Raw genomic sequence first — 27,071 nt, forward strand, 5'->3', positions numbered from 1 at the left:
TATGGTGTTATTTATTTGTTTTTGTTTCGTTTTATTAAGATATTTCGAACATTGTTTTTTATTTATTTTTGTTTGGTTTTGTACTTGATTCATTGTATATCTGACATGTCTCAGTCAGTTTGTGTAAGATTATGTTTGGACTGAGTTTGGCCTAAATTGTTGTTTTTGAAAGGCAAATAAAAAACAAAAACAAAAAAAAACTCATGATTCGGCAATGACGTACAATGACACCGGAAGTACTGTGGTGTTCCCGGAAGCCTCAAGCGACAGGAGCTCAATGTGACATTTCAGACCTGTTATTTGCGATCTGTTAAAGAGGAATAACAATGTTTCTTACTACTGTGAACCGTGAGTACACCTATAATCACGCAGTATCTGCAAGCCCTGCTTGACAGAGTAATCGTGATCAGTTATGTTGACTTTAAAACAGAGAAGCTAACGTTACATTGAATAGCGAAGCCAATGCTAACTGTAACTAGCCATTATTTTCACGTATAATCGAATATATATCCGGGTCTGACAGTTACTCTTAAATGCTGTGTTGGAATATTTGTTTTAGATGTTATTTGGTGATTAACCTAACTCTTTATAAACAAACACTCACACACAAACGACTCCCTGCTGAAAAATCCATCTCAAACCAGACTAGAATGGTTGGCTGTTTTTAGCTGGTCTACCAGTTTTAGAGGGGTTTGGGCCATTTCCAGATAGAGGTAAAGTTGGTTTTATATTCGTACATTTAGCCTCTCATTAATAATATAATCTCAGAAAAGTATTATTTGGAAATTTTAAATAGTAAAATCATATTAGCAGCAAACAAAAATCAAAGTACAGCATTGTTCACAGTTGATTATATAGTGCTAATGTTGTTAAAGTCATACTTGCACGTGATTTCAGTCCGAATATTCAAAGTACCATGGTAAACACTGTATAAAGCTGTCCCTGAACGAATGTACGAATATAAAACCAACTTTACCTCAATCATTTCCAGGCTGGTTTTCAGCCATTTCCAATCTGGTCTTAGCTGGTCAGGCTGGGAGATGGCCAGCTAAAACCAGCTTGACCAGCCATAGAGGTAAAGTTGGTTTTATATTCGCACATTCCTTCATTTAGAAGTCCCAATATTGTTTACCATGTTACTTTGAATATTCAATCAGAAATAGCATGCAAGTATGACTTCAAAGCATGACTTCATTTTCCAGCCTGACCATCGAAATGGCCAAAACCCCTCTAAAACCAGGCTGGTTGACCAGGTAAAACCAGCCAACCAGCTTGGGCTGGTTTAAGCTTGGTTTTTCAGGAGAAAGTCAAAATGTATGAATGTATTTCCAATTTTACCTCATATACTGAGGTAAAATTGGTTTTATATTCACACATTCTGACTTTCTCCTGAATATGATTTCAGACCAGTATTCTTTGCAAATTTTAAATGATAAAATCATATTTGCAGGAAATGACTATCAGTTACAATGTTCCCAGTCAAATAAATAGTACCAATGTTGTTTTGAAGTTATACTGTGTGTTGGGGGTAACGCATTACAAGTCAACGCGAGTTAACAATTATAATAATAATATTACTAAAATATTAATAATATCACTTTAAGTAACGTAAGGAGTAATGCATTACTTTTAAAAATAAATAATAATATTTGAGTTACTTTTTTGAAAATGTAATGTAAGTTACTTTTTTAGTTTAATTATCTTTTAAATTGCTAAATTAAAACTAAAGTAGTCACAATGAATCACGCAGTCGAAAAAAGAGAAGGGGATTATATAGTCTCTGGACACTGGACAGTGATTTTACGTAATACAAATAGTACAAAAGTATCAGCTTTAAGCTTTCATTTATCTTTATATATGGCATTTATAGTTCTAGGGTTAAGAAGCTCTCCGATAACATTATCTTAAAATTCTATTCTTATGTGTTTTTAAAGGTAAATAAAGGTGTAGGTCAGGGGTCACCAATCTTGTTCCTGGAGGGCCGGTGTCCTGCAGAGTTTAGCTCCAACTTGCCTCAACACACCTGCCTTGTTGTTTCAAGTATACCTAGTAAGATCTTGATTAGCTTGTTCAGGTGTGTTTGATTAGGGTTGGAGATAAAATCTGCAGGACACCGGACCTCCAGGAACAAGTTTAGTGATCCCTGGTGTAGGTTAAACATTGCATTGTTAAGGCTTGGTCACACCAGGACGCTTTTTTGCTCACTTTTTCCATCAACGTTTAACGCCTTGTCACTAAATAATGGGCACCAATGTGATCCATCAACGTTTAACGCCTTGTGACAAAATAATGGGCACCAATGTGATCGTGCTCATTTTTTTTTTGTTTTCACGCGCTGCATCTAAACCTTTTCCACCAATCAGGGGCGCATTTCCGAAAACTATGGTTTCTAAAGGCGCAAGTTGTGTCATTACAAACATAGTTTGAAGATTTGACGTTTCCAAATCCATCGTTCCAACGAACAGACGCAAGCTGCGTCGCAAACTTGTATGCTTACGACTACACCCCTGGAGCTGTAGTTAGAAACATAGTTCCTGTCTGTGTTCTATTCCCAGTTATCCCCCTTATGCCCTATTTATTTAGAACATTCTAACATTTAAACTTAGACTTGTATAAAAAAAAAACATTAAAATCATCACTCTTATGTGTAATTTGCTTTCAAAGTACTTTTACAGTTCAGTTTTAGCGATCTACATGTTTACAATTGTGCTCGCTTCGCGGTGCACTTTAAAAACATTGATGTCATTTTGAACACAGCTGTGGCTCATGTTGAAAGCTATAGGTGACCAATTATTTAAAAGCGGAATTTATGTTACGTCTCCAAAGCTTGTGAAAACAAAAAAACACACCATACGTATACGTACAATGCTTTTATTTTATAGTAGGTTATTTATTAAGTATCTTACTAAGTATCTGTACTGTATATGACACAGGCCTGTTGGTTAGAACATTTCTGCAGTGGTTTGCATGTGTCAAAATGTAAAAGTAGACTTTAAAAAAAAATAAATGAACAATATCCTACTTAATAATAATAATCACCATCATCATCATCATCATCATCATTATTATTATTATTATTAATAAATAGGATTTTTTTTCATTTCTTAATAAATAATAAATATTAAATTTAATTTCCTAATAAATAGCCTCATTAATTATTTATTTAAATGATTTAAATATGTTAATAGAATACGTGTTAGCTTTTGAAAAATATTGTATGTTTTAGAAAAAAAAAATGTAATTTTCTTAATAATATTTGTAAAGGAAACATGCATGTTTTAACTAAAACTAATATTGGATTTTTTAAAAACCTGTCTGCATGTAAAACAATACAATTTGCACAAATACATCATGGGGTTCTTCTCTAAAGAAGTTGTTACCACCCCATTTAGACCATCATTATGGGCGTTTTGCGTTTTAACTAACGTGGTTCAAACAATGGATCTGTGACAGAGAAACTACTGGTTTTGGTAAACACTCATCACTACATCGTTCTTTTCCCATGATAGTTTAGCCGTTGTTTTGGAAACTCACCCCAGATTGGTATATTTGTTCACGTGCACGGAGCTGCTGAAGTTACAGTAAACAGCAATTGGAGGTGCTCAAGTGCAAAACTGTGAATGTGAGCACACATTGAAGAAGATGCCCAGAGGCGATATGAATGTTTAAGCTGCTTATTGCACTGGTCAACAATAATCATTTCTCCATCGCTAGAGCTGGAGCTGCTACTTTAACCATCCATGCTCGTCCGAATTGCCAGTAAATTTAACAACAACAAGTGTGTAATCTTTCTCTCTTCTTCTTTTTTTTTCTTCTGTGTTACAAGTGTGTGTCAGAAGCGTTAATTTGTGTAGCGCCACCCTGTGCACCAGGGTCTTTCTGTTTTTCATTAAGCGCCATCAACGTCAAGGAGTGATTTTGCATACTCTTCTGCTCGACTCCAGTAAAAATCGCTTGGGTTTGAATGCGGAAAAGCACCTTGAAACACACTGATGTCAAACGCAAATGAAAAGCACCTTGGTGTGTACGAGCCTTTAATTGCTGAACAGAATACAGCCAGGTAATAAAAAGATTTGTAAAATTAACTCAAATGTAACAAAACGCATTACTTACTAAAAAAAAATGTAACAAAACTAGTTACTTTTTTGATGAGTAACTCAATATTGTAACTGCAAAAGTAACTTTCCCCAACACTTACATGTGACTTCGGATCGAATATTCAAAGTACCATGGTAAACAGTTTAGGGATCATGTCACAAGTTGTCAGTAAACAAATGTGCAAATATAAAACCAACTTTACCTCAATGTTATGTGTTACAATTTATCACACTGTTCATTCTTAATGCTAATAACTTTTGTTTGTTGTCTCCTTTTCTTACCCAATCTAGTTGCCAAGAGCAAATCCAAGTGAGTATTCCCTCATGTTTTTTTACATTTTGTATCATAGAGCTGCCCAATTATTCGTTAAAAGATCGCAATCTCGATTCAACCCCTAGACGATCTTAATCCAGCATTTCTACGAATGTGCCAATCATATTTTCAAGTTTAGGGGAGAAGCAAAGGTTGCTGCACGAGTCTTTCATTGTTTCACATACGTTGCTCAGTGACATTGACACCTCCAAATGATGTTAAAAGAGTCACACACTGTATTTATAAGGTGTAATTCACCTAAAAGTGTAATTTTTGTCTTAATATTATGCTGTATTCGCGGCCGTAAAAACACACGTGACGTGAGCTGCTGACTGTGCGGGTGTATGCCCTACCTAATGATAGATGCGCGCGCGTCTACTTTAGAGAACAGAACCTGCATATGCTGTGAGTAACAGGTTATAAAGTTGTAAATAATATTCAGTTTGTGGCACAGAGTGATCGTTTGAGAGCCGCGCGAAGTATGAACAGCACTTAGCAGTGAAAATGAAACCGAAAGCGTGCACATCATTCATTTCTAATAACCGATTAATTTTATCTTTGCTATGATGACAGCTCATAATATTTTAGACAATATTTTTTTAAATACAAACATTCAAATTGAAAATGTGATTCAAAAGCTTGATTAGGGTAATTAGGCAAGTCATTATATAATAGTAGTTTCGTCTGCAGACAATCAAAAATATATATTGCCTAAAGGGGCTAATAATATTGACCTTAAAAGAGGTTTCAAAATATTTAAACCTGCTTTTATTCTAGCCAAAACAACACAAATAAGCCTTTCTCCAGAAGAAAAATATTAGATGAAATACTGTTAAAATTCCTTGCTCTGTTAAAAATCGTTTGGGAAAAATATTTATTTAAAAAAAAAACTCTCAGGAGTGCTAATAATTTTGACTTCAACTAATAATCGTTTGGAATAATCGTGATTACAATTATGACCAAAATAATCGTGATTATGATTTTTCCGAAAAATCGAGCAGCCCTACTTGTTATTAAGTGAATCTATTGTTCCCTAGCATTGCTGTTAACATGACATCAACCCTAACCCCACAGCAAACAGAAACCAAACCGTGGCTCAAACTGTGAACTGAACCGAATCGTGCCTTTGGTGTATTGTTACACCCCTAGTAGTAATAAATACAATTTTGCATTGGATAAAACATTTCAAGGGCAATATTACATGTTCTGTTATTGAATAGAGGTAACGTTGGTTTTATAATCTCACGTTTAGACTTTCTCCTTAATAATATAATTTCAGAAAAGTATTCGTTGCAAATTCTAAATGGGGAAATCATAGTCAGTTAGGAATTCACCGTTAAATAGTACTCATTTTGTTTTCAAGCCAGACTTGTGTGCGATTTCAGACCCAATATTCAAAGTAGTGTCAGAATAATGAACAAAAGTGCGAATATAAAACCAACTTTAGCTCAATTGTTGTTGAGAACTACAATAGTCAACTTGAAAACTCTGGTAATGGTTAAATGCAGTTAGCTCTGAGATGCTGCTTTGTCTAATGTTTAATGAATGATACATTTGAGAATTTTTAAATGTATCAGTCAAATGTAAATGTATTAAAATGTAAATGTGTCATTTAAAGACCGGTACATTTAAGAGTCTAATTCTTGTGTTTTAGGACATTGCTGGTTCAAATGGTGAGTGCTGCTGGCACCGGTTATTCTTTTAACACCAAAAGAGGACGACTGAGAGAAAAACTGGTTTTGCGGAAGAATGACCCCATAGGTGAGACAGTCAGAATTAGTTTATAATTTAATTTTCTTTATTGTTGATTTCCATGTGAATCGGTGCCTTATTCATTAATCTTTGCGTAAAAACCTAACTAAACGTTTTCATCTTGTTTATATTTTATTTCACTTTTTTTTTTTTTTTGCAAATGCAAAACATGTCACTGTTACCTCAGTTCACTATAAGATCATGACTTTTTTCCATTACGGTTTGAATAATGTTAAAGAGGTGGTCCACTATTATTATGCTTTAAACTTTAATTGATGTTTAATGTTGCTATGTGAACATAAACAACATCTCTGAATGTAAAACGCTCAAATTTCAAGGGGAGGAGGCATTATTTATCAGGACTGATGAAAATGATTTAAAGTCGTTCATATATTTCTGCCAATGGGGATCAATGAGCAACATGTTTAATTATGTAAATATTTAAGTTAAATATGTTGTGCAGTGGGGTGACCTGTTTCATTTTAGCCCCATTTGGCCCCCCAATGTAGACACAACTGGTCAGAGTTGCCAGGTTTTCACAACAAAAGTAGTCCAATGGCTAATCAAAACTAGTTCAATCATTAAACTCCAAAAATGTGGTTCTTTGTTTAAAAAAAAAAACCTCACCAGATGCCTAACACAATTTCTTTTATATATATTATTTTTCTTTATTCTTTATTACTGTATATTGACAATGATGAACATTCGCTTTTCATATTTAAAATCATCTTCAGATTGAGAGCTCAAGAACTGAATCCTTGAGCTCATGGTGGTGATGCTTTCACTTTTAGAACTTTTAGTTTGAATACATATACATCACTGTATGATTTTGTATAAAAATCACTTTTATTAGTAATTATAAAGATTAAATTATTAGCAAAAATCCCAGGCAACAGTTACTATAGAAGCAAAAACAGCCATGGTCACAGTACTGACTACTGACTATCAACTTTCTTGATTAACATGGGCTTTGGTCCTGATGCCATAAACTGTCCGCATGAAGGCATTTTTTATTATCATCCAATCACATGCCTTAAAACTTCAACACAATTCCCAAATCTTTAAGGAAGTTTTATATTCCTTAAAGCTGCTTATGTGTTTTACATTAAGGCTTATCTCAATTCTCTTTTGTACTCTGTTTTGTATGAGATGGACTCTCACGACTGCTGTAGTTGTTCCAGTTGTGTTATGTTTAAGTATTTGTTTCAGGAAATCACTGAAAGCATAAGATCATAAACTAAAGTGTGCATTTACATAGTGGCCATATTCATTTATGTAAACGCATGAAAAACAACATTAACATTATAGTTGTTAACATTAAAACGCTCATTCCCAGCCACTAGACTTTTCTGATGGGGGATTTGAGTGTCATCGTGTTACAGAATGTTGTGGGACTGCTGTGAAGGAGTTTAAGGCTGCAACAACGAATCGATTAAATTGATAAAAATCGATTACTAGAAGCATTGGCAACAAATTTTATAATCCATTCGTTGTGTCGCGTGACACGGGGACGTTTGATTATTAAATCAACACTTCAGTTCTGGTAAATCACTACAGAATCATACTTTTGTATCGTTTTGAAGTGAGGATCGTTAAGTCCCTGGTGCTGGTGTTTTACTTGTTATCCAGCGTGACAAGTTAGCGTTAGCTCGTTTACCCTTCAGAGTAGCTACTGAAAAGAATCAAACTGAGATTTGGTGCATTGGCTGGCGCTGAGTCAGAGAAAGACGTGTCATATCATCACAATTATGCAGCGTTTTAACCGCCTAATGCTTAGTTTAACTTTTAGACATGCAAATACACACAAGTACTAGTAAAACAAAACATTGTGTTTGCAAAACACACAGGGAAGTCTAAAAATCTATTCAAATATAATTTGCCAATATGTTTTATTCATATCAGATACACATTACACATAGTGAAAGGAACTCTAAGTTGAATTTATTCTTCTCTAAGATCACCAGCCACTTACTTGCATGTGTTTTTGGAGGAACTTAAGAATTTACATGCTGAATCCTGCATGTTCTACTTTTGAGGCAAACGCGCGGCCGCAAGTAAACATGGCAATGCCCATCTCATGTTATAGATCACCATCACTTACACGATCATGTGAATTGGAATATCAGGTAGTTGATAACATGATTAGCAAACGTGTGAATGTGTTGAATTAAAATGGAAAAAAACTAATTAAAAGGGATACATCTGTCATACAGCGCTATTGTGGCTGCGGTGTGTCACATGACAAACATGACGCGTTGCCAAGGAAACATGGTCACCTAAAAAAAATGACTCCAGGTTCCAGAATATTTTAAACCCACTAGCAATAGGAGTAATAACAGTAATAAAGCAGAGGTGGTAGAGTTACTTTGCAAAACTAAAGACTCAAGTTTTTATTCATTCTTTCTTTCTTTCTTTCTTTCTTTCTTTCTTTCCAGTCTAAATATGTAGAAAATCTTAAATCAAGAACAGACAAGAAAAATTTCATGGGAAAATGAAATGATGCTTAACTTCTGTTCGAGATTATATCTATCTTATTAAGATTGTTTTTCTTAACCCATTAGTAAATGATTAAGCTTGTTTTAAGCAAATAATCACTTAATTTATTAGGTGTTTTTCCCCTTTTTTCACCCCTTACCCCTCGGTTTTGAGTGTGGTCCAGAAAAATCTCAGTTCGAAGGGCTATCTACCCCTGCCCCTTAGCCCTATGTCATCAAGCTAAAGAGAATTGGGACCCCTTCACGTGAACATACAAAATGAGGGGAAGGGCTAAGTATAATAAATAAAGACAAACACTGGCACTAGAGATCCCCCGACTGCACCCATATCTAATGTTTTTTCCAATGTCGAACAGTCCACATCTCTGATATTTGTGTAATTTCATATAATTCTGAGCATATTAAGAGCTTCAAAAGCGCCCAAAGAGAGTTTCAAAGTTTGACCCTGTGTCATGGCAACATACATATATCCAAGCCTGCTGCAGTCATGGAATGGCAGTAAAGTTCCCTGATTATTACGCCAGAATGAGAACATAGTTCCTAGCATATATTGAGTTGCTATTATGGCTATGGCCTTGCCACAATAAAAACTTTTCATTTTTAATCACACACACACACTATGTAACTACAGAATTGTCAATCTTTAAACAGGAGCCATTTTTGTGAGCTACATGCTAACGGTCTAATCTAATACAATGTTTTATGCTAAGCTAAAAGTAGGGATGCACCGATCCTGATACTTGGATCAGATATCGGTTCCATACTGCATATTTTTAATGGATCAGTTATCGGTCAGCTGGTACCGAGCCAAATCCGATCTTGCGATCGATCATATTAGATTTAATTTAATTTTAATTACATTTAATACAATTTTATTTTTGTTTTAATAATTAATTTATTAATGGTGTTGTTACTTATTTTAGTTACTGTTTTTGTCTCTTTGTTCCTCTCCACAGTGAACAAACATGTCCTGTTCTTTGAAAAGAAGAAGGTACGATCTCTCTAAAATGGAAGAGACTCCCACCGATAGCTGATAGACACTATGGAACCTTTAAAGTGGAATGAAAGAACTGCTACAGAATGGTAATGAATGAAACAACTATGAAGGAAGAAGTGCTGTGTGGACCACTGGTGTTATGATACCATAAAGGAGATATATATCCTGTCAGGACAATGTGCTGTTAAGACCATTTAGAAAGAAGCGCATTATGTTGGATTTGTTTGGTTGTTTTGCTTCCTTTTTTGTACCAAGTCAACGTTTTGACCTACTGTAAATAATCAACCACCTACACAATGACAGATTCCTTTAGGCTAAAGGGAAATGTTTGAATAATTACCCTGCAAAAGGTATTTAATAAAAAAAAATGTGAGAACATGTACATAATTGTTATCAAGTAAAAAAGAGATGATGAAAATGATGAGAGTTTTTGATGCATTGATTTATTAAAAAAAAAAAAAAAAATTGTTTTGGGTCATACAATGGTACGCTCATTCAAAAATGAATAATGCTCGGAAGTTACATCATGAAGAGCTCTAGTATTGTTGGTTATAAAAACAATTGTGTAGACAATGTGCACAGATTGATGTGTTATGTCTTTTTAAAAGCCAAGAACCTCGGGGTCACCTTCAGAATAGTTCAGTTGGCAGATCCTTCCGAAATGGAAAAGATGTTTGAGTGCCGACAGTTTGTACAGACACCGCTGTGACAAAGTTTGCTCTTCTGGCCATCTCTTCCATTGGCATTGCTGGATAATGAGCCATGTAAAAAGCCAGAGCCCCAATAAAGCTGTCGCCTGCACCCTGTTGAGACAGTTAATACACAAAATCAAACAGTTTAGGAGAAGAGCTATTAAAGTAACACTCCACTTTTTTGTCTTGGGAAATAGGCTCATTTTACAAGTCACCTAGAGTTAAACAATTGAGTTTTTTTAAATCCAATCAGATGACTTCTCAGTTTGAAAGAAGCACATTTAAGCTTAGTTTGGCTTAAATCATTGAGTCAGTTTAGAACATGGACCCTTTTCACAAAACTGATGCGTTTAATGGTCATCATAAACTTAAATCATTTAAATTATTTAATATTTAGATTTAAAAAAAACATATGAACATTTATATGTATTTATGCATGTATTTTATCATCTTTGCGTTGAATTACAAAAAAATTACCGCTTATGCGATGTGTTTCCAGTGCAGCATCTATGGGACTGAGAGTAACTTTGACGTTATTCTCTCCTCTGACTGCTGTCATCAGTCTCACACACTATTTTTTTTTCCTTTTTCTGAAAGTCTTGATAACACCATAGTGTGGTTTTGTAAATAGGGTTTTAAAAAAATATATTATTGTTCTCTCCCATTCACTGTGCTCTAAGTTTACCCAGCTATGACGTCTTCCACTACTGAGAAACCTGAAAATTCGAAAATGGTCCATTATTTAAAAGAAAAATAGTTTTGATAACTTTCCTATTTTAAGCTGGACCCTTCTGTAGTTACAATGCGATTACATTGCACAGTTATCTAGCTGGGGACTATTTTCAGGTGCTGCTTAATATCATTGTGCCTGCTGCAGCCAGGTTATGGTTCTTTGATTATTACGCCATGATGCTATCTGCTTGTTAAGTGTGACGTCATGCAAAGCAGCTTCCGGGTCTAAGCTTGCTTGGAATTGCTCATCTATACATACATATATACACACACACAGAGATTCAAAGAGAACGTTCGAGGTTACTAAAGTAACCCTTCTCGGGGAACGGAAGCACTATAAGTGGATTTGATGTTCTAAATCCACGTATGGGAGATTCGGTTCAGAAGCTACTCGTCTGAAAGAGTATTGAACGGGCCAATTAAGAATGAATTGGCAGCGCAAGCCTGCGCAGGTGTGCAGCATATGCAATCAACTGAGTATATAAGCACACCTGGCGCCAGCAGACGCTATCCTTTTTAAGCTGAAGAGACTTTTAACAGCTAAGGGACAGTCATTATGGCGACGGAGTATAGTGCTTCCGTTCCCCTCCTCGGGGAACGAAGGGTTACTTTAGTAACCTCGAACGTTCCCCTTCGGTGGGAACTCCAGCACTATAAGTGGATTTGATGTTCTAAATCCACGTATGGGAGCCCATTGAAAGCGCCATAAAGACTGCACCTTACCAACACCAACCATGAGAGAGCGGTCAGGCAAGCGTGACGCACCCAGATCATGAGAAGCGCGGTCCTCCAACGTGCCCTTGGCTCTAACTTATCCCACTTCAAAAGAAGTTTTACGGAATAGGTATATTTTTTTGGGAGTCGCTAACGTCTAGATAATTCTAGGAATATACGACAGTACATTGGGAAGCGTGCCATCCCAGTAGGGAGGACGCTGCGGAGACCATCCGCACCCAATAGGGGAACAAATGGAATTACATATGGACTAACCCTGAGAAAGGGGAGTGCGCATAAGAAGGTGGTTAGCAGATAGGGAAAGCACAGGTCCACCCAGGGGGGGGAACTTAACCGTGGCGGAAAAGCATATGGGGATCACCAGCGGGGATCGGCCATAGCAGGCACCTATACCCAAAACGCGGGCTGACCAGCGGGCAGACCTACAACGTAATGGTCCAGCAAGTGACTCCTCCGCTGAGTCAGTGCTGGGGGCCTCGGAGGAATCTGCAGGGCTTACCGAATGGGGAACTTTACTGACAGACAGGAGGGTGCATATCTCTCCGAGTTAGGGAAAAAAGGCACCGCAAGCGTGTACAACACCTACCGAGTTGTTTCCTCAATCACCAAAGGTACCTAACACCCTTGAGGAAACCGGCTCCACTCGCAGATTATAAAATCTTGCAAATGTGTTGGGTGTCACCCAACCCGCAGCTCTACAAATGTCTGTTAAAGAAGCGCCGCACGCACATGTCCAAGAGGATGCGACGCTCCGAGTGGAGTGCGCACGCACTCCCAGGGGGCGCGGCTGACCTCTGCTCAATAAGCACATGAAATGGCCTCCACAATCCAATGGGATAAACGTTGTTTAGACACGGCACTTCCCTGCTGCCGTCCGCCATAACAGACAAAGAGCTGCTCAGAAGATCTAAAGTTCTGAGTCCGGTCCACATAAATGCGCAGAGCGCGAACTGGACAAAGGAAGGACAGGGCTAGGTCTGCCTCCTCCGGGGGCAGCGCTTGCAGGGTTACTACCTGATCTCTAAAGGGAGTGGTAGGAACTTTGGGCACATAACCCGGGCGGGGTCTCAAGATAACGTGAGAAAATCTCGGCCCGAATTCCAGGCACGAGTCACTGACCGAAAATGCCTCCAGGTCCCCGACCCTCTTAATGGAGGCCAACGCGACCAGCAGAGCTGTCTTCAGGGACAGAAATCTTAAAGATACTGTATCGAGTGGCTCGAAGGGATCAAATCGCAGGCTCGTGAGAACGAGGGCGAGATCCCAAGAGGGCGTGAGAGGGGGGCGAGTTGGATTAATTCGCCTAGCGCCTCTGAGGAACCGGATGATGAGGTTATGCTTTCCCACGGTGCCACCAGCCACCGCGTCATGGTGAGCGGAGATGGCGGCAACGTAAACCTTGAGAGTGGAGGGCGACAGCCTACTGTCCAGCTTCTCTTGAAGGAAAGAGAGCACAACACTGATCTGGCAAGATCGGGGGTCTTCTCTGCGAGAGACACACTACTCAGTGAATAGACTCCACTACAGGGCGTAGGCGCGCCTCGTAGAGGGGGCTCTAGCCTGAGTGATGGTATCAACCACTGCAGGAGGCAGGTTACCTAAGTCTTCCTCGTGTCTATGGACCACACGTGGAGGTTCCAGAGATCGGGACGAGGGTGCCAGACGGTGCCTTGTCCCTGAGAAAGTAGGTCCTCTCTCAAGGGATCTGCCATGGGAGGGCCGTCGCGAGGAGGGAGAGCTCTGATATCCAGGTCCGGTTGGGCCAGAGGGGCGCAACTAGCAGAACCTGCTCCTCGTCCTCCCTGACCTTGCACAGTAACTGCGCGATCAGGCTCACTGGGGGAAACGCATACTTGCGTATGCCCCGAGGCCAGCCGTGGGCCAGTGCATCCGTGCCGAGAGAGCGGTCAGGAAATAAAACAACTGGCAATGAGCGTACTCGGGGGAAGCAACAGATCGATCTGGGTCTCCCCGAACCGCGCCCAAATCAGCTGGACAGACTCGGGGTGGAGTCTCCATTCTCCAGAGTGAATCTGCTGCCGTGAGAGCACATCGGCTGCACGGTCGAGCATACCTGGGAAGTGAATGGCGCGCAGCGACTACAGCCGCGGGTGACTTCAGAGGAGCAGACGGCGGGCGAGCTGAGACATGCGGCGAGAGCGCATACCCCCCAAATGGTTGATATACGCTGCTGCCGCCGTACTGTCCGTCCTGACCAGCACGTGTTGCTGCTCCAGCACCGGAAAAAAAAGCCGGAGAGCAAGGAACACTGCCAACAGCTCTAGGCGATTGATATGCCAACGCAGCTGGGCACCTACCCACAGGCCCGCAGCTGCATGCCCGCGACACACGGCTCCCCAGCCTGTGCTGGAAGCATCTGTTGAGACAACAATATGACTGGACGCCTGTCCCAGAGGCACACCGGCCTGCAGGAACGAGGGGTCGTTCCAGGGGCTGAGGGTGCGGCGACACAGCGCAGTAACGGAGACTCGGTGTTTGCCCGCATGCCATGCGCGTCTTGGAACTCGATCTTGAAGCCAGTGCTGAAGTGGTCTCATATGGAGCAATCCGAGCGGCGTGACAGCCGCAGTGGAAGCTATATACCCCAGGAGCCTCTGAAAATGTTTCAGTGGGATCACTAATTGCTGTCGAGCCCCCTCAGACAGTTCAGCAGCAGGCGAGCGCGCTCTCCGGAGAGGCGCGCTACCATGGTGACCGAGTCCAGCTCCATTCCGAGAAAAGAGATCCTCTGCACCGGGGAGAGTTTGCTCTTTTCCCAGTTGACCTGCAACCCCAATCGGCGAAGATGCCGGAGCACCTCGTCTCTGTGCGCAGTCAATTACTCCCGAGAGTGGGCTAAAATCAGCCAGTCGTCGAGATAATTGAGTACGCGGATGCCCGCGAGCCGCAGGGGCGCTAGGGCACCCTCCGCGAGTTTGGTGAAGACCCACGAAGACGGAGAGAGCCCGAAGGGGAGGACCTTGTACTGCCATGCTCGACCTTCGAACGCAAACCGCAGAGACTGACGGTGGCGTGGAAGAATGGAGACATAAAAATACGCGTCCTTCAGGTCTATGGCTGCAAACCAATCCTGAGGACGAACGCATCGGAGGATGCGCCTCTGCGTAAGCATTCTGAACGACAGCTTGTGAAGGCAGCGATTCAAAACGCGCAGATCTAGGATTGGCCGTGACCCACCGCTCTTTTTGGGTACGATGAAGTACGGGCTGTAAAATCCGCTCTTCATCTCGGCTGGAGGTACCGGCTCGATTGCACCCTTCGCCAAGAGGGCAGCAATCTCCTCTCGCAAGACAGGGGCGGATAGGGGCTATTGACCCTGGGGAAATACCCGCCCGTGAACTTGGGAGGCCGTTTCGAGAACTGAAGTTCGTAGCCGAGTCTGATCGTGCGTATGAGCCACCGCGAGGGGCTGGCCCGCGCTAACCAGGCAGGCAGAGCCCTCGCTAATGACATCATCGCAGCAATCACTGACGTACCCGCGGAGGGGCAGCATGGAGCGGGTGTGCTGATCCGGGGAGCGCGAGGGTCCCACAGAAGAGCTGGAGGAGAGCGATTCGCTCTGGCTCCGCACCCTGACTCCGGAAAAGGGGCTTGGGGGCTGGGAGAAGGGAGACCGTCCCCCCAGCACCCGTGAGCCGCTGGCGGAGCATGCAGACCCTGCGAGCTGAGAGGCGGCGCGTCCCAGACTGGCAGGGCTTGCAGTGCTTGTGAGCCACTGGCGGAGCGCACCGAACCTGCGAGCTAGAGAGCACAGTGTCTCAGACTGGCAGATTTTGGGCTGTCACATCCGGGGAAGTGAAAAAGTGCCCTTTCATTTCATGGCAGTAAAAGGTGCCGTTGGAAATGGCGCCCCGCCCTCCAGCGGGGAAGAGCAAGTTCCCTCTTCTCCAGATGACCTGTCCCAGGGACGCTTCGCGGTCCGTTGCCGGACTTAGCGGCGTTCTGGGCAGGGGGAGCTGCCTGCTTCCGAGGTGCTCGACGCGCTCGCTTCGCCAGAGGCGTGTGCGGGGGCGGTGCAGCTCTCGTAGGCGGGCGCCTTCGGCGAGGAGCAGGTATGGATGGCACGGCGGGCGGAGCGGGCTACGGATCCGCCGATAAGACATCACCCATCAGACTGCTCTCTCACTGCCTCGAATTCCTGGGTGAATTCGCAGACAGTGTCGCCGACCAGCTTGGGATATGGACGAGTCAAGAAAGCGGACTTTGTCGACTTTGCACATACCAGCCAGGTTCTAGTCAGGGGTGGCGCTCCTGGATCACTAGTGTGGACATCGTCCTCCCCAAAGCACACGCAGCGGACTCAGTAGTCCGAGGAGCTTAGTCGGCTGCGGTGCGAAGCTCATAAGCCTGGGTTGGACCCACCCTCGTGCAGCTCGGCCAGCGCCTGCGCTTGGTAGCGCTGGTAGGTGGCTATCGCTTGCAAGGCGGAAGCAGCCTGGTCCGTAGCTTTGCAAGCTCTGACTCCGGGGAGCAGAAACTTACAGGCTTTGGATGGGAGACGAGGCGGACCCCACCAAGAAGAGGCGCCGCGCGGACTAACCGCCATAGCGCACTCAACCTGAGGAGTTGCCACATACCCCCTGGCCGCTCCACCACCAAGAGTGGTGAGGGTGGAGGGACACGCAGCACGAGCAGAAAAAAAGTGCTCTTTAAGACCGCGTGAGCCTACTGTGCGTCACCGGGAAGAAGGGAACGCCCCTCTAGTCAGTCGGCCGCGGAGCTGGTGGATAAACCATCTCCAACCCACGGCCGAAGCAGCCTGGGAAAGCACGGCTAACACGTCCGTTTCAGTATCCGTTTTGACAGCACTCACCTGCCCGAAGGGGTCGAGCGGGTCCGGATCATCGTCGGACAATGAAAGCCCACCCTCCGATGCCGCGGAGGACATCTGATCTCCGGTGTCAGCGAGCGTGAGAGCTACCATCTGATTAGACGGATCACTCCCAGTACCCGAAGCTTGGATGGAGCGCTTGGAGGAGCGAGAGGTCCGCGAGCCCTTAGGCGGCGGATTATCTCTCGCTGGAACCCTCAGATCTGCCCGAGTACCCGCTGCAGAGCAGGAGGCGACTAGGGTGGCTTGCTCTTACGAAAGCTAGCCGCGATCTCAACCGCGCGACGGTCATGGCATCGCAGTGACGACATGAACCGCCCCCGAGCACCACATTAACATGCTGGACCCCCAAAAAAATAATGCAGTGAACGTGCCCATAATCCGGAGCCAGGAAACCCCGCAACCAGAAACGCACAGTCGGAGCGCCGTCCTGAAAAGGACGTGCTGCACGACTGTGTTGCTCTTTTAGGATGCTTTGCAGCAATACGCACCGCTCTTGGAGGACCGGACCCAAAGGGACACCAGGCAAGGGAGAAACCCAGCTCGACCGTCTGCCGCTGCGTGGACTCGCTCTGGACCGGGAGACACTCGTTCGCTCGAAGTGGCTGTAGACAGCAGGAGGAACCCTCATGAAGCTCGATCAGAAAAGTCTCTGAAGCGAAAAGGATAGCGTCTGCTGGCGCCAGGTGTGTATATATACTCAGTTGATTGCATATGCTGCACACCTGCGCAGGCTTTCGCTGCCAATTCATTCTTAATTGGCCCGTTCAATACTCTTTCAGACGAGTAGCTTCTGAACCGAATCTCCCATACGTGGATTTAGAACTTCAAATCCACTTATAGTGCTAGAGTTCCCCCCGAAGGGGAACTACAGGTCAACAGGAAGATAGCAAAAGACCAGCTTCCGCTTTAAACTGGACTGACTATCTCCTATTACAGTGGTTCTCAAACTGTGGTACGCGTACCACTAGTGGTACGCGGGCTTCCTCCTAGTGGTACGCGGAGGAATCGCTGAATAATGAAAGAAACAATTAACACTTTTAATCCTCAAATGTGTAATATAACATCGATGTGATCAGCATTGGCTGTTTTGTGAAGTGTACGATCACAGCGCTGTGCTTAGAGTGTTTATTTTAGTGCATTGTGTCATAAGCTGCTGAAAATCAGTTTCCGAAGTTTAAGAATTGATTCTGAAGCGTGATTTGACTGACATGACATGACGTGATTTGACTGACATGACATGAAAAGTAGCCAATCACAGTCGACCTTGTCTAGTTGCGTGAAACGTAAGGGCGGGACAAATGCTTTCTGTGTTGCAGAGACAGAAAAAAACTACTTAAAAACAAATGTTTTGTTGGATTAATGCTTCTCGGATGTTTTCACTATAGAGATGTCTAGCAGAGTAATTAAACCGCGGACATATTTCCTGCCTATTTGATGATCTTCATACACGTTTCGCTCTCCGACAGCCAGTCGACTCGCCTCTGACCTGTCACTCCTCCAAATACATTCTGAATGGCGGCGCGGGAATGGAGGTATTGCGCAATTACTCATTTCTGCAAATGCGGCGAGTGCTTTATTTTAACACGAGAGCGCATTCATGTACGCAAATCGCTAAAACAGATATGCGAGCTCTTAAATATGCTTTTATAAAATTAACTGCAAGTCCTCTCATGATCGTGTGTGTGCTCAGATTGAATACAATCGCGATCTTTCCACTATTAAAGTAGACATTATTTATCTTTGCTCCTTGACTAAATTTAGTCAAAAGTATTTAAAGTTATCAAGTATTTAGAAATAGATTGATGCATGATCGATGACAATGCTAATGGTCTTCTTATTTGGCTGTATTGTCAAGTGAAACTTACTTTTAGCAAAGGTTGAACTTTTTTATTTCTTTACGACAAAAATTATGCTGGAAATGTTTCTGGATGAGGTATTTGTGTGATTTATACATTTAGCTGTATTCTGATCTTAAATCTGGTCTTAAAGCATAACAGGTCAAAGCAATCCATTGTTACTTATTGTTTATTTATCAAAATTTACAATAAGGCTCTTAAAGCACTGCTTTGATAAATGTAGTGTCGTCATATTTCAAATACCTCAAGTAAAATGAAGCCATTTGTTTTATTTTTTTACTGACAGTGTACTTGTATTTTTTTAAGTTTCTATTTTAGATTAAGATCAAGTGTAAAATAAAATCTACATGTGATGTACAGCTATTTAAGAAACAAATTTGCCATATTGTAAAGAAAAATAGTGTAAAATATGTAAATAAAAGGCTAAATTTAAATCTTTTTACCATATACTTTAACCTTTCAAAGCTTAATAATATCTTTTTTAAAAAATGGGCAAAAAGTGTCTCTATGGCCTTAAAGATTATTTGGTAGTTTTACCAGTGCTATTGAAAAAGATTAATTGTCATGAAAGGAAAAATCAACCATACTTCCTTTGTTAGTGCATATTCCTATACACGTAGCTTTGGATTTAAGCAATCAAACCATTAAATCAGGTTTACACTTAAAAAAAGTGATTTCATAATGAAAATCTGATTTTTTTATTCAAAAGTAACCAACTAGTACTTTTTAAAAGAGTACTTTGTACTTTTACCAAATATTAGCATTATTTACTAAAAATGTTGTTATTTTAGCAGTGTAATAGTATTTTTACTTGAGTACAAAAAAGATTTCACAAGCATTTAGTGCAGGTTTATTATATCATTAATATATGATTAATAAATATTATTATTAATGGTTTTTATTTGTATCTATTCCTATGCAATATTTTATGGGTTGCTGAGAATACATTTCAGGTCTTCAATACATGTCAGTCTTGAAAAAAAAAAAATAGGTGCTGGAATCGATTTTCATTAGGCTGTGCCTGTGTGAACCCTGTCATATGTACATTTAACATATATTTCAAGATTTGTCTGAAAGTGTAGGAATGTGACATATAGCCTATATTCATAAGGTCCAAGCAGCATTTCCAGCTTTTGATGAATAGGCTACAATGAATACTTTAGATTTAAGTACAGCAGTTTTCTTTTTACTTTTTAAAAACAGCGCCATTTTTAATGAATTTTTAAAAGCACATTTTAGCTAAAACTTTTTTTATCTGCAAGCACAGTTAATGTTCAGACTATTTAAAATGTTTAAAGTGACTGACATTAATACATATTCTTAATAATAGGAAGTAATCTGCATCGTTTTTAAACTGTGCACACCTGTAGCTGCTTAATTAGGCCTACGACGCTATTTTTTTAATACTGGTTAAAAAAATAGCGTCGTAAGGTGGTACTTGGAGAGACGATTTTTTTCTAAGGTGGTACTTGGTGAAAAAAGTTTGAGAACCACTGTCCTATTAAATATCTACTATTCAAAAATGTACAGACAAATGTAAAATACAGTAAAGCACCCTAAATCTGTTGAAACGCGTCGATCTGATGGCGGTTGAGTAAGCAGCTGGATATTATTGGGAGATCGCTGACAGGAACAGTGAGCCTCACGTGTGATCAATCTGGTGAGACTTAATTGAGGTTTTACCATAGAATGTAAAATAAACCTGCACTCACTAGATTCTCCTGTATGGGTGCGCATCCTTTAAAACCCACTCACAGGATGTTCATTTAGACAACTATGTGGATAAATTAAATAGGTCACACAAAATTACACAAACAGAGACGTTCACTTTCACTACACAGAGTTTATGAGTGAACAGACTTGCGTGTACTAGTTGCAGACGCGATCATGAGGCTGTTTTTGCGCTAAGTTGGAAGTAATCAATCGGAGAACAGTAGAGAGTGCATTACTTCGATCATTTTAATATAGCGTATTATCATTGAAAAATCCAAAATAATAATATAATATTGAGCAGGGCTGAAGTGGGACTCTTTTTTTAGCTGAAGTTTCAAGCCTTAGACCGGCCCACCTCAGTCGACGACTGACTATATTAAAATAAGGTCATTTCCAATTGAGTTTCTAATGACACTATCATGTCTTTTTCAAGGACACAGCTGCTTTAGAACTTCAAATGTTTTTCATAAATATGAGAACATTAATTCTTTATAGATATCCAGTCCTTTGTAACGGTCGTCACACCAAAAAAAAAAAATATATATGTACCCCTACATAAGTAACCCAAACAGTATTTTACTGTCTTAACACTGAAAATGAAAAAAAAAAAACAACAACAACATTATACTCTGGTGAGGTTTGAACATGGATCAGCGGCGTTGTATCACCATGCTAACCACTGGACCACAATGGCACTGTTAAGCACTGCATTGTTATCTGCTGCTATTGATGCCTACTCATTTTTTACCCTACTCTTTTTCTCCCCTTTTTAGATTTCTGATCATTATGTCAGATTTATTAATGTAGTGAATCATCTGATTTTCATTGAGCAGGTGTAATATTCATTAATATTAATTAATATTCACTAAGGTGCTGCTGTTTGGGGTGGAAGTGGGAGCAGCTCGCAGGTTAATGATGATCATCTTTAACCTGCGGGCGGCATTTTGCTCACGGGGCTGCGAGAAAATGAATAAAAAGAACGGAGCTGCAGCAAAATAGTGAATAAAAACAGTGAGGTTATGGTCAAATAAACAAATAAATGAAAAAAGTGCAACAGCTGAGAGTGCAAGCAGCTAGGGACACTGGCCCTCGCGGTCAAAAAACAGACCGGCTCACCGGGAATTCTCCCGTTTCTCCCGATTAGCCAATCCGGGCCTGATATTGAGAGTTAAATTAAACTAACCTAAAAGTGCTCCTTCCAGTCCTGGACATTGGCTAAATAGTACAACTTAGTTAAAAATGTTCAACTCAACTGTTTAACTTTAGGAAAATTGTAAAATAATTAAATAACATTAAATTGGATTTGGCTGGAGAAGCAAATGTGACAGTAGGTGGTGCAGTCATTCTTTTTAAAGATAGTCAGTCCAAAAGTAGTAACTTTGCACAGAAAAGGAAAGCCTGTGCACCATAATGTACAAACTCTAAATAAATATTAAACTTCCACTTGATCTTGATATTATTTAATGACGACATGGCCTTCATACTCCATTTGAGTGCTGTTGAGTCATTTGTGTTTGCCTTTATTAAGGGCATGGTGAGTAAGTCTGGCTTAGACAGGGGTCAGAGTAAAACGACACATGCTTTAAGCTTTTCTTGACCTCTGTCAGTAATGAAGTGTAGACGCATGGCTGAAAGTTATTTGGAAAGACTTCTCTTTTATACTGAGACACAGAGTGTGACATTTTTGCGTCTGACGTATGTTCCACAGCTTTGGTTTACTTGTTTTTGTCATATCTAATGACAATGGAGACATATCTAATGGAGTGTTTTTGTCATATCTAACCTTAGATTCTAAAATTTAATGAATTATGTCAATGACAAAGACAAACACTTCTCATTTGATTTCATTTTCCTAGTCCCTACTTATCCAGCATATGTTTTATACAGTGGATGCCCTTCCGGCTGCAATCTACTATGGGGAACAGGCCCGTAGCCTGGGGGGTTCGGGTGGTCCGAAAGACCCCCCCCCCAACCCCCACTGACAAAGGTCCAGAATTGTTGCCACTATATTCTCTTTTGACCTATTTTGACTGCTGTTATCATAAATTGTGGAATTAACCCATCGAAGGTTTGAAGAAAACGCACAATATGACAAGTGAATTCAACGTTCACTATTGACTAACTTGATAGCCTTACTTTTAGTTTAAATAATGACCCTTTTTCTTGAGAGAATATAAATGACCAATGAAAAGGTCCGAAGCATCAAAAGCAGCCTATCAGAGGTAATTTTAATACTACTTGTATAAAAACCCAAAATCAACCAAAAAGTTCTCAGGTGCTCTTTGTGTTAGGAATTCATCAGAATAAACATCAAAATCAGTCCAAGGCATTTAAAAATGTGGAAAAAATAATAAAAACATTTGACATGGCTGTTCCTTAAAACTGTGGCTACATCAGGTTACCCAGATGAAGTGTTATCAAAACGTGTAGGTGCAGTTTTAAGAAATAGCCATGTCAGAAAAGGCTTTTTAATATTTTTTTCCACATTTTTCGAGTGCATTAGACTGACTTTTGCTGTTTATACTATTTATGCTGTTGTTAGATAAATTTTCAAGAAGAAAAACTTGAAGGTTTCTTTATATTTGTTTATTATAAATCTTAAGCTAATTAAGCTAAGCTAATTCAGCTAAGAATAGTGCTTAAAATGCCCATTATCGGAGTATATAAACATCACAATTAAATAGAAAATGAGGTAAATAACTGCAAAAAAACATTTCCACAATTTAAGGAAAAAAAAAACATCCCTTTCACCAGGCTGTCTACGGGCCTGGGGAAACATCCATACACACTCATACACTACAGCCAGTTTTGGTTTATTCAATTCTTCTATAGCGTATGTCTTTGCTTTCCAGGGATGCGTTGCAGCTGAAAGGGCATCCACTGCGTAAAACATATGCTGGATAAGTTGGCGGTTCATTCCACTGGGGCAACCCCAGATTAATAAAGGGACTAAGCCGAAAAGAAAATGAATAATGTTTCAATATGTATATTTATTTTGCCTAAACTTATGAGTAGGCCCACACGGAATCTGCGTGGGCAGAATTCCGCAGATTTTTAGCCCATCATTGATTCTGTTTATTTACTTGAGTAAATGTGTGTCAATTTATATTTATTCAGTTTTTAAATTAATTTCAGTATAATTACTGACTAATATGATAAAATTTCAAATGATTTATTTAAAATTCAGTTTGTAAAGTAATATTTTCTGTCTTTTAGTAGAGATATTATATGAAAGATGTTGTTTGTTTACCAAATAAAGTGGATTTAATTGGATTTACATTGTAAACATAAAATAAAAAGTTAAAAAGGTATTTTTTTTATTTTAATATCAAGTTTTTAGTTGTGATACTGCCAAAATCATCCCGCATAAATCTGCAGATTTTTAACAAAATTCTCAGCAGAAATAGCAAAAAATGTCTGCAGATTCTGTCTGGCCTTACTTTTGAGTCACCCCTCCAAATCAGACAATTCAGGTGTTCGAATCGCGTCCAGATGGCACAGTTGTGTAAAATCAAGTACCAAGACATTGCGCAGAGTCCTGACCTCAACCCAGATGAACACTTTTGGGATGAATCAGAGCAGAGACTGTCAGCTTTGCCAACTCATCCACCGTTAATGCCTGACATCACAATATACTTCTAGAAGAATGGTTCAAATTTCCCATAAATACTCCAAAACTCGCTGGTGTAAAGTAACTAATTACAAAGACTCAAATTATTGAAATTAAGTAGTTTTTTTTTCAGGAATTGTAATTTTCTAAATAGTTTTAAAAATGTGTACTTTTAATCTCACTTGAATATATTTTTAGTCCAGTGTGGCTCATTCTGAAAACGTAGTCCTGCGGACATTTCTGGAGACCGCAAAATATGTCCTGGGAGGTACGTGTTTGTGCAGTTTTTGTTTTCGCGAATCCGCGAGAGGTCACTATGTGCGCTTTTTCACATCTCAAACGTCTCTCACGAGCGTCGTTCACATCCGCACCGTTCTCGCGTAAACCCACAAGAGGCCGCTGACAAACAACCGTCTGTCCCACTGGCTGAATGATTGACTGGGCGACCGGCCAATCGGCCGACCCACCCTCTTCCTCCTTCCCTAAACTCAAGCAGTTTTACTGATTGACCCACTCCCCGCTTACTTCCCTAAACATAACCAACAATTTACAAAAAAAAAGCCGTCCAGAAATAGAAAAGCCCTCGTCTGAATTTTAAAAAGTTTTTGGATGTGACCCCATTTTCAGCCTCTTATTTACTTGTTCGCTTTATTTTTTGGATTCTGTTTTTGTCTTACCTGATTTCTGGAACCGCTCTTCCCTGGACTCGAACCCAGTCGTCTGCTGACACACACGACAAGCTAACCAGACAAACTGGTTGCAGCGGGAAAGCCCTCCACATGAAGGTAAGCGGTCAGCCGGCAAGTGCGAAAGGGAACGGCGTCACACCGCCCCTTAGCGTTCGCATAAAAAAATGAAATGCATCCATACGTACCTCCGGCTACATAATTCGAGGTTTCCAGAAATGTCTGCAGGACTACGTTTTTAGAATGAGCCTGGGTTGGCAGTGTTGTTACTTTTACTCCAATACTTTCCTTCAACCTGCAGTCAATACTTTATTTTGTCTTGTCTAAGGGGATTAGAAAAATCAGTCTAGTGAAAAATCAGTCCAATTAAATCACACACAGAAGAAAAATCACATCATGATGAACTACCTTAAGACACGGGCGATTTATAACTGGCAAACTGTTTGGGAGCATTAAAAGTGTCCAAGATGTCCAAAATCTTTACACGCAATGACTCAGAGACTGTTTAGATGCATGTCACTGATGAGAAGATCACGGATGTTTACTGTATGATGACCGAAATGGCCTTAAACACTCAGCAGGCACAAGACTTCAACATGATGTCAAATTGACGTTGTACCCCAACGCCAGGGGGACGTTGCATTTTGTTTGGTAATTAAAATCAGGTTGACGGAATAACATCAGGCCAACGTCAATGTCCAACCTAAAACCAACCAAATATCAATGTCTAATGATGTCACAGCTTGACATTGTGTGGACTCTACCACTATGACATCGATCAGATGTTGGATTTTGGTTGCCATACCTGATGAATAAATATCAGTATTTGAATGTCAATATGATGTTGGTTAAGGATGCTGGCTCAATGTCAGATTTTGGTCACTTTCTAACAACCTAAAATAAACCAAATAACAATGTCATTTGACGTCGTTATTGGACAGCAAAGTAATGTTGTCCTTAGATGCTGGCATCTAGATGCTAGACATTGAATTTTGGTCTCCTTACATCACAACCTAAATTTAACCTTTTATTAAAACGTCTTATGACGTTGTGTGCCAGCTGGGCAATCACTAGATGCACTACAGAAAGTTACTTTTACACAAACATGCACTAATTACATGAAAATGCATCAGCTTTTAACAGCGTAATACTCACTACTCACTACTCTTGATTGCTTTTGAAAGGGCTACTTTTTACTCATACATTGATTGAGATTTACAGCAGATACTTTTACTTTACTTGCACTACATTTTTAGGCAGGTAGTGGTACTATGATTTTTCAGTACTCTTTCCACCACTGCCTAAACTACATTAAAGGATTTTCTAGAATAAATTAAGCAGTGCATAAAAAAAAGTAATCAAAATGTAAACAACATAAAAATATAAAAATTAACACATTCTGACTTTTTCAAATAAACAAGGTTTAACTAATGAATTAAGAGTTAATACAGAAGGTGCTGTTTGGTTACAGGAAGATTTTTCCAAAGAGTTGCTTAGTCCAAAAAAAAAAAAATTAAAAAAGCCTTCTGTTTTACCTTCATTTAAAATTCGAACATTTTAAGCATGCAGTATTTTGAGTTCCTGGCTACATGCATACAGATTTCCCAGTGCATTTTCCACATTCCATTGATCATGTTTGCAAGTTATCATTAATACACATGAATCTCTTTTTTTATTTTTTTTTATCTCGTTTTGTATTAAATTAATCAGAAAACTGACGTGTTTGGCCATGCCTGCAGGGGTTAGACTGGGAACTGGGGGAGGGTTGATACTGCAATTTATGATGGGAAAGCACAGAGGAATGCAGTGATGTGCTCAGATTTAACCGCAGATTGCCCTGTCATTGCTTCTCACAAGTCTCCCAGATTACTCATCTTAATGGCCTGCCTCTTTACCATCGATCTCTATTACACACCTCTTACTGTCCCTTCAGTCTGCTCTATATAGCCACAGGGCTGAACACCACAGATTTCTTAACCGAATGAAATAAAACTATGCAGAGAAGAATCCCCTATGAAATGATCGAATTCCACCTTGTCCGGTTTAGCCATACAGTTCATCTGTTTGGGTATATGCAAGGCCATCATTAACAATTTAGATATAGGATGTGGTGATAAAAACTGCAACACTTTTAACATTTTTTATACAATAAATTTATATGTGGTTAACATAACATAACAGTTTTAAATGTATTGTGTCATACTTTAAAAATACTTTTTATACCAATGTCAAGCAAATGAAAATTACATTGTTATCTGCTACATTTGTGGAGCGATCTGACAAAAAACCGCATACAACATATTTAATAGTAATACTCATACTGAGATATACAGAGGGAATAAGCTGTAGATGCTAAGCATGTAGATTAATTATAATAATAAAACGCATGGCTAAATGGGAGAATACCTGCCCTCCCGTTTTTCTCGGGATTCTCCCGTATTTTACAGTTCTATCCCGCTATGATCCCGTAAAGATATTTTTCCCATATTTTTACCGTATTTAGACTCCTTTTCTAACTACAGTTACTACAGTAACTAC

General features: G+C 40.3%; 2 protein-coding genes across 5 annotated transcripts in view; one reads left to right on the plus strand and one right to left on the minus strand.

Annotated features, from left to right (window-relative positions):
- Window positions 1-213: 213 nt before the first annotated feature.
- Window positions 214-10,101, plus strand: mrpl33 (mitochondrial ribosomal protein L33). Of its 2 annotated transcripts, NM_001303122.1 has the most exons (4): window positions 214-348; window positions 4,389-4,407; window positions 6,065-6,171; window positions 9,614-10,101. In NM_001303122.1, the coding sequence occupies exons 1-4, from the start codon at window positions 327-329 to the stop codon at window positions 9,661-9,663; spliced, it is 198 nt and encodes a 65-aa protein (NP_001290051.1). In that variant the 5' UTR covers window positions 214-326; the 3' UTR covers window positions 9,664-10,101. The 2 variants fall into 2 exon arrangements, 1 of the variants encoding a protein (NP_001290051.1); NR_130124.1 differs by lacking the exon at window positions 4,389-4,407.
- The window catches only part of rbks (ribokinase), an 82,601-nt gene continuing 65,604 nt past the window's right edge, over window positions 10,075-27,071 (minus strand). Inside the window, 1 exon segment of one of the 3 annotated variants that reach the window (NM_001002117.1) lies at window positions 10,075-10,457. In NM_001002117.1, the coding sequence (NP_001002117.1) occupies window positions 10,284-10,457 (174 nt within the window). In that variant the 3' untranslated portion in view covers window positions 10,075-10,283. 3 annotated transcript variants of the gene reach the window in all.

This window comes from Danio rerio, chromosome 17 (genome assembly GCF_052040795.2).
Source record: "Danio rerio strain M-AB ecotype USA chromosome 17, GRCz13ab, whole genome shotgun sequence".
In the NCBI taxonomy this organism is placed as follows: domain Eukaryota; kingdom Metazoa; phylum Chordata; class Actinopteri; order Cypriniformes; family Danionidae; genus Danio; species Danio rerio.

Coding starts and splice junctions, on each gene's coding strand:
- mrpl33 (NM_001303122.1), top strand. CDS start 327: ATGTTTCTTACTACTGTGAACC. Junction 6,172..9,613: donor GCGGAAGAATGACCCCATAG/GTGAGACAGTCA, acceptor TCCTCTCCACAG/TGAACAAACATGTCCTGTTC.